Source organism: Branchiostoma belcheri, unplaced genomic scaffold (genome assembly GCF_001625305.1).
Source record: "Branchiostoma belcheri isolate BF01 breed outbred unplaced genomic scaffold, Haploidv18h27 scaffold23, whole genome shotgun sequence".
Lineage (NCBI taxonomy): Eukaryota > Metazoa > Chordata > Leptocardii > Amphioxiformes > Branchiostomatidae > Branchiostoma > Branchiostoma belcheri.
Window position 1 is genome coordinate 3,187,117 of NW_017803824.1, and position 8,349 is coordinate 3,195,465.

The 8,349-nt window shown below is 38.6% G+C and overlaps 2 protein-coding genes across 2 annotated transcripts in view; both read left to right on the forward strand.

Annotated features, from left to right (window-relative positions):
• Positions 1-5,758, forward strand: part of LOC109470629 (glucosamine-6-phosphate isomerase 2-like) — a 6,770-nt gene extending 1,012 nt beyond the window's left edge. Inside the window, exons 2-9 of the mRNA XM_019769653.1 lie at positions 768-916; positions 1,839-1,940; positions 2,329-2,511; positions 2,808-2,992; positions 3,274-3,381; positions 3,684-3,829; positions 5,165-5,208; positions 5,595-5,758. Coding sequence (XP_019625212.1) covers positions 793-916; positions 1,839-1,940; positions 2,329-2,511; positions 2,808-2,992; positions 3,274-3,381; positions 3,684-3,829; positions 5,165-5,177 — 861 coding nt within the window. The 5' untranslated portion in view covers positions 768-792 and the 3' untranslated portion in view covers positions 5,178-5,208; positions 5,595-5,758. The remainder of the gene's footprint in view (positions 1-767; positions 917-1,838; positions 1,941-2,328; positions 2,512-2,807; positions 2,993-3,273; positions 3,382-3,683; positions 3,830-5,164; positions 5,209-5,594) is intronic.
• Positions 5,759-6,975: 1,217 nt separating this feature from the next.
• LOC109470580 (caseinolytic peptidase B protein homolog) overlaps positions 6,976-8,349 on the forward strand; it is a 6,912-nt gene continuing 5,538 nt past the window's right edge. The window contains exons 1-3 of the mRNA XM_019769543.1: positions 6,976-7,054; positions 7,650-7,701; positions 8,023-8,109. Of these exons, the coding sequence (XP_019625102.1) occupies positions 6,976-7,054; positions 7,650-7,701; positions 8,023-8,109 (218 nt within the window). The remainder of the gene's footprint in view (positions 7,055-7,649; positions 7,702-8,022; positions 8,110-8,349) is intronic.

The following is an 8,349-nucleotide window of genomic DNA, read 5'->3' on the forward strand; positions in this document are numbered from 1 at the left end:
TGCTCACTGAGATATTTTGTGTCCAGTGTGCTTTGGGTCTGGCATCCAGGCTACATTGAGTCTGACTTGCACAATACTGGAAAGGTTGCTAAAGGTTTTGCTAAAGGTCATGCGTATGTTACAAGGCCGTAAAGACTACTCTACTCAATAAGAGCAGCCCCTACATGAATGGTAGCCTGGGTAATCCGGATGGTACCCATGCTACGTGAATTAAAGATAAAGGATTAAAGATATCAATATGGTCACACACATCTTCTGCATCATAACTGGCATGTTAGGTCAAACAAATCAAAAACAAACAAACAAGAAAACAATGAAGAAATATATAAAGTTGTTGGAAGCAGGGCTTAGAAAAATATAGCTGCTTTTATCATAGAAAATTACGTCTACCTGGGAAAATGTACCAAGGCTGTAGTTATGGTACAGGTGTGTGGACCTTTGTCTGGTTATTATGCAACCCCAAATATTAGCTTTAGCCAGTCTGAATAGTTAGCAGTGTTGACATGTCAAGTTGAACCAAGGAAGTCGCACACTCTCAGACATGTAATTTATTGCCCCTGACTTGTGGAGAACTGCAGTCATATTTTTAGCAGACATGTTGGTCAACATTGCTTTTTTATCGTTCTCCCTGCTGTTTAACCTTGTATGTAAATTTGGTACCAAAATGCTACCTTAGCACACAGAGTGTTATTCAGGACTATGAATGTATTTTCAGAATTCATACTGTGATCTTTTTCTCTTTTTCTCTTACGTTTCCCTTTCTACAGTTGTGTTGTAACCAAGTGAGTCAAGATGCGTTTGGTTATCCTTGATGACTATGACAAGGCCAGTGACTGGGCGGCCAGGTACATCATGAACAGGATCCTACAGTTCCAGCCCGGTCCTGACAAGTATTTTGTCATGGGGCTGCCTACAGGTGAAACTATCCTTTTGTCAAGAAACAAACAATATCTATCCTCCAGACAAGGATTTGTAATATTTTTAACTGTTTAACCTCTGACACAATAGAAATTGAGTAAGAAATTGAAATTTTCTTCTTTAAAATCTGTTCAATGACTTTTTCTTTCATGGAAACCTGCCAGGTTGTTGCTGCTTTGATGTGGGGTTTGAAATTAAAAAGATATAGAAATTTTCTTGTTTAAAATCTGCTTAATAATTTTTCTTGCATGGAAACCCACCAGCCTGTTGATGCTTTGATATGGGAGTTAAGTACTAAAGAGGGGCAGGTAGAATTTCAAGCTGACACTTTGTCACCATAACTGTGATAACAGCGACGCCCACTCATATCAAGCTCCCAATAAAATGTAACAACAGCCAACTAGCTGTAAGTTGATATGGGAATTTTATCTTAAGTACACATAACCTTTGGCAATGGAACAACCTTCACATTGTTAGTAAGGACAGTTTGAGATGTTCTGCTGTCTGTACTCGTAATGTAAGATACAGTATTATTAATCTAAATGTAATAATATATATACACACAAACGCTTTTACAATTGCCATTCACTTTTGGTTACTCAACATCTTTGTAATTACTAACCAGATAAATTGGTAATCTGAAAATGTTGGTGAGGACCTAGCATTACATATGTAGGTCATCAACTAAATGAAAGTTAACGCAATCTCTACTTTGTGAAGAAAAACATACCACTTTAAAGTTGTAAAAGAAATAAGCAAATAGAGTTTCAAAGACTAGGTGAAACCAGACATCTGCTTTCTTTTGTGAGCCCATAATGTGTTTTGACAGAATTTGGTCCAGTTGATTATGTTATATGATGTGGTACATATACACGTGATTTGTTACATGTAGTTGACTTCCAATTGTTGTAACTATACAGGTAGCACTCCAGTTGGAACATACAAGAAGCTGATAGAATTCCACAAAGCTGGGCAGCTGTCCTTCAGATATGTCAAGACTTTCAATATGGATGAGTATGTTGGTAAGAAATATTCACTTTTACATTGAATCCTAGCTGTTGTTGCTCAACAGACTTCCAGTTCTTAATTGCCTTGGAAAAAGATGTTATCTGTACCTTTGTCAAGAACTACCTTTGTCTGGCCTCTGAAAGAGTACCTTTTTTTGTAAGTTTAACTAGATCAACATATTTTTCTGTTGCACACTAGTATCACCCCCGAGAGCTTACTTGTAAAAAAGATCTTAGGAATTCCCATCAACAGTTCAACTTCAGCCTTTACACATTAACGTTTGTATGTAGACTTTGTTTTCATGCCAATTAGACAAACCAAGGACATTAGAACACAAACCTTGGTCACACCCAGTGCTTAACCAGACAAAGAAAGTACCCTGATTTTCCACTTCTGCTGCAGCCATACCCCGCGATCACCCTGAGAGCTACCACTCCTTCATGTGGACAAACTTCTTCAAACACATCGACATCCTGCCCGAGAACGCCCACATTCTGGACGGCAATGCTGAGGACCTGGAGGAGGAGTGCAGGTTATACGAGGAGAAAATTAAAGAAGCCGGTGGTGTTGAACTTTTCCTTGGTGGTAAGTGAGGCTGTAACGATTTCTTTTTTGGCTATCTGAAATTTTTTAAGGTCTTAAAATTTTTGTAAAAAAAGAAGGAAGAGGTCAAAGTGCAAATAGAACATTTAGAATGTTGAGTGAGGTCTTGCATGTGACTGCATTCACTCCCTGAGACTGTATGTGCCAAGGTATAGACTTTCCTTTCAGTGTCTATTTTCTATTTTTGACAAACTAACAAACAAAAATCTGAGGTTTTGTGATGTCACCTATATCAAGAGATTTTGGAGTTTCAATGCATCCTCTTCTCGTTTCCTCAGGTATTGGTCCAGACGGCCACATTGCCTTCAATGAGCCCGGCTCCAGCCTTGTATCCAGAACGCGAGTCAAGACGCTGGCGAAGGAGACCATCATCGCTAACTCTCGTTTCTTTGGTGGCGACTTGGGCAAAGTGCCAACCATGGCACTGACTGTGGGCGTCGGCACTGTCATGGATTCTAGGGAGGTAGGATGGCATTATTAGTCAGTCAGTCAGTCAGTCAGTCAGTCAGTCAGTCAGTCAGTCAGTCAGTCAGTCAGTCAGTCAATCAATCAGTTGATTGATAATTAATCGACAAATGACTGGCTGAGGGGTTAGAGTTTTGTATCATTGGTTTGTAGGACTGATCAGGAAACAAACAAGGGCAAACATTTTTGCACTATGTTCTAGTCAACAGAAGTTCTTTATTCTTGTATGAACCATGGTGAAAACTTTCATGACATTTAACTTTTTGTTTTCCTCTGCAGGTGATGATCCTGATCACAGGAGCCCACAAGGCCCTGGCCCTGTACAAGGCTATAGAGGAGGGTGTGAGCCACATGTGGACTGTCTCTGCATTCCAACAACACAGGAAGGTCTCTGTCTTCTTCTAGAACCTTTGACCAATTTATTACCGTGGTTCTTCATTATTTTATAGTAAAAGTATAAAAGACAACATGAAAATAGAGGCCTGGGAAGAAGACTTGAATTTGACAAGCTAAATTTGCTCCCTGAAATTATCAGTATTAATGTACAGACCCCAAGACTTTGTTTCTTTTAGATCAGAGAAACAACAAATCAAGTATTGTGCATTGTGTTATGACCTGTATGTATGATAAATGTCAATTCAGATTCTCACCCTGGCATCTTTGAATAAATGACATTTTGTCCTTTAAAGGTCATCTTTGTTTGCGACGAGGATGCGACCTTGGAGCTGAAGGTCAAGACGGTGAAGTACTTCAAGGGTTTGATGCACGTCCACAACAAGCTGATCGAACCCATCGAGAATGGACCAGAGAAGAAGAAACGAAAAGTGGACGAAGGGTACAAGGATTGAGTCTGTTTGGTGGTGGCTGCATGTCCTAGTGCACTAACTAGTCTAACAACTACCACTGTGTTTTACTAGAAATGCAGCACTAACATGTCCTACTGTGGTAGTCTAATTTTAATCTGGTGGGAATATATTCTAATGGTGATAAATGTTAAACATTTCAGTAATGCCTAAATTACATCCATACATGAAAAAAAACTCGATTGAAAAAAAAATTGAAATGCACAGAAGAAAGAAAGCAACAAGAGGTACCATGCCATGCATGGGTAATAATGGAATAATTGTTTGGTTTCAGATGGTATGTTGCATGAATACCCTAACATCATGCATAGAAAAGAATGTACTAAATGCACACATAACACATACCATTACATGCTGCAGGGAACAAGGTAAAAAAAATTTAGAGGAGGAAAGGTATGTAGAATGAGCGTATGTTAACAAAACTGCTAACATGTAAATGGATGTTCTCAGTAGTATACATGTAGATATGCTGCTCACTCACACAAGTCACGACTAAGGCCACACCAATTTAATTTGTTGGTTCTCGGATTTTTTCAGGAAAAATATGAAGCGACAGGGCGAAAAAAAAAAAAATAAAACAGATCTAGGCATCCTATTATAGCCCCAAATGCTACGATAGGAGGTATGAAGTCAACACAAAAGGCTGGTTCAAATTTTAAACAATGAATTTTGAACTTCTAATGATACCACTGCATTGAAAGATGGAATAACTGTAATGACCAGGAAGAAAAGGACTGTTTTCAACTGTTCAGGGCAAAATATGAGCATTTTGCAGCTGATTCTGAATTTTTTTTTTTTTTTGCAAATCAGGAAAAAATGAAGAGGCGAATCCGAGAACCAACAAATTAAATTGGTGTGGCCTAACATATAAGTAGAGTCTGTCCTACTGGATAGTTAGAGCTGGAGTAGTCATGCGGTTCGCTATCTAACCTTACAACATGGCAGGCAATATATGTTATGTGACTGGAAATAACCTTATAAAAGCTGGTGTTTTGTGTCGTCTTCTTGTCATTAACCCTGTATGCCTTCATGTCTATCACTTTTTTAAAACAATAAACATTGTTTCATGTCGTTTTGTGTTGTCATTGTTCAGTTACTATTAGTCTTACATGTAGTGTTCATTTTCTGTTTCGCACACCTGTATTCTTAAGGTCTCCTTTTTTCTGTTCATTTTCTCTTTGTATACTAGTATTACTTAAATGCTTCAAGACCATTTTACATTGTCTTGAAAAACGTTTCCCCTGTATAAAGATATTCACTTTTCACTGATGACTGTTTTTCCTCCCTCTTGCTGCACCACCTCTCAGGATCAGTAATTGAAGACAATATTGTCTGTACATCTATGAGGCAGGTAAGAACTTTTTTTTTAATTTCTATGTGCCTGACAACCTGTATTCACTGCCTAACCATGTACCGTCGGCAGTACACAATTCAAATTTGGTGCCAAAGTTCTACCTTAGTGGTGGTGGTGGGGGTATTAAAACTTTTTGCCCAATTATTTTTATGAATGTTGAAACTACATACATAAGATTGTGCGTGCCCAAATTAGAAAAGAAATTTTAAATCATTATTGGGTGCATAAAAACACAATGGTATGGGGTGAAGAATTCTTAAATATTTGGCAGCCCCGTGTACAAAATGATATCTCATCTGTTTACACCTTCTGTTAAGGTGTTGCTTTTGAAAAAATCTCCACAGGTGTAGATTTTGGAAACTTAACATGTATCTTTTTTCCAGAGTGACGTTGAGTGGCTGTGAAGCTGCTGTGCTATCGTAGAGAGCTGTAGTGGTGTGGCGCATGGGCAGGGAAGGAGCTGACTGACATCGATGGGATACTTTATTTAAGGCCACAACAAGTCAACTTGTTGGTTTTGAGATTCATACAAATAATGCTGAACAACGTAAAAAGAGAGCCTGAGCGGAGTGTTTGCACCTTTGGGATATCCCAGAATATAGGATATAAGACGATGGGGCCTTAAATAAAGAAAAGCCATTGTATTGATTAAATTCAGTACATGCTGTCTTGAATATAGCAGTATTATGCGGAGTTGTACATGTCTCGGTAAGACATATCTGTATTGGGATCACCATAATGTACAGATTGACAAGTATTGGGGTTCAGTTTGTGTGATCAAATTATAAAGACTTTAAAGACAGTTTTTAAAAGGACCTCTATTTTGGTAATTGACCATAGCAATGTAAACCTACATGACGGAGCTATGGTATGATCAATATTCATAGAGATTATTACGAACTATTGCATAACCAACTAAGGTCCCTTTTCGGGGCCACATGGACTGAACTACTTTATCTTTTCATTCAAACAGTTAAAACGCATATTTAAAGTATTTATCTTTGGGAAGTCCTAGAAGAAGTGATATAGTTTTGTATGTGAGGTATAAGTCAATTAGAAATTCTGTCACCAGAAAGTGGGAAAGTCTTGCAGAAGATTGTAACGTTACATGTAAGTATTTTGTCCTTTCCTCAGGAATTGGAACTAGCTATGGTATTTCTAAAGTGATTGCACACTTTTGTGGGTCTTACATGCACTCTTTTTGTGGTATCTCTGAGATCGCCATATATAATTTCATACATTTTCAGTAGTGACGTGCACAGTAAAGATATGCACTTGTTGCAACATCAGTATTTAACTTTAAGTTTTATCTCGCGAGCTCGCAACATACTTAACCAGATTTTAGATTGATCTGCTCTTTGTATTGTTTTGACATGTAACAATATGAATCAGAGCCATGTCTTTTGGTAGTCTGGTGGTCTTGCTCTTGTGTCTTCTTGACTTTTGTGTAATGTTAAATATATGCAAGGAGGTTATAGTAGTTCACTATAACCTCCTTGATATATGTAAGAGACAAAGCTGCTTGCTAACTAAGCTATTTCTGAACCTTATCCAGTCAAAGTGAGGTTAAGTTAAAATCCTTGTTTGAATAGCCATGGACAAATCAAGTTTTCTGACCGCATCTTTTATGTCAAAACATAAGGGAAACGGGCAGTCAGAAAAAGTTAACGTTACTATTTTCCATCCTAACATCTGCTTGAATATCAGCATGATGTAGCAGACGACGGTATCCCATGAGGCTTTGCCTGAGCAAAACCGACCAAGATGGCGGCCTCCTGTGCCAGAATTTTCTGGAAAGGCGTCAAACTTGCCCCAAATCTGGTCAAACTCGGACACAGTGCACGTCTGCCGCTGAGAAACAACGCGTTAACGCTTCACAGATCTCAGCTGTCTACACGGAGCGGCAGTTTCTGGCGTATTTGCGGTGTTTTCGTTCGAGGAAGTGTTTGGGGTGGGAGGGGGGCGGTGGTTGCGTCAGGTTGTGGAGCTGGTGTGTTTCTAGCGGCGGGAGTCGCCTACTGTTACGGGAGCCGTGGCGCTGACAACCGTGCGTATATTTACATCATCCTCTGGTAGCACAAGTAAAGGCAAAGTCAGTGTGATTTTTTATAGTACAATTTTCAGCGAGGCTATGACAAACAACCGGCCGCAATAAAATCATCTAGCTACGTTTACAGGCTGCTACGTTTATATAGCTAAACGAAAATGCAACTCTGTATATAACAGTGGGGTGCCATCGCCACCAACTGAATGTTTTGAGCCAGTTAGAATAGACTGCCCCCACTGTTACACAACAACATGTAGTAATATGTAGTGATATATGGTAGTACATAATTGGTGCATACACATTAGCATATACGTTCAATGTATTCTTAATAGATGTCCTTAATTTGTGCAGACTGATGTACAGGTGGTTTAATAATTGTACTTTACCATAGATTCCCAGCTGTTTGCTGCAGCAAAACGTAATGATGTCGCAGAGATCAAACGGTGAGAAACCATCAAATTTATATAATAGTCATTATAGGATAAATATGCATTAACGTTTCCAGTAATATACCTTTTCAAAGACCCCAGCAATTTAATTTGTTCTCAGATTTGAAATATGCTAAGAAGTTATAAGTTGATGAGATTATGACAAGCAAACAACCTCATAACAAGAAAAGGAGTTTGTGAGGCTTGAAATAAGGCTGACATGCATGGCATTTCAGCATCTGATGTCACTGCAGTAATCTGACTCATAGATAATTTTTAAGTATAGCATCTTGGAATATTAGTTATATGAATGTCTTGTATCCATTCTGTTGGCAGACTGGCAGAGATTGGAGTTGATGTAAACCAGCGGCACATTTTGGGATGGACTCCACTCATGGTCGCAGCTGTCAGTAGGAACTTAGGGTAAGCACAACTGAATGTGTCACTTCAGAGACTTGATATTAAGGCCATGTTGATTTGATTATATGGATGACATCCGCGCGCGCATGAATTTTCGGCCGTTTCAAAAAAAAAAAAGTTTTCAACCATACTGTAAATCGTACAGAACAGTTGCAAAATGTAAAATATACCATAAGTTACAAAAAAAAATTATAAAAACTATACCAATGTCGTAGAATGCCAAAACGAAAAAGACGAAATTGT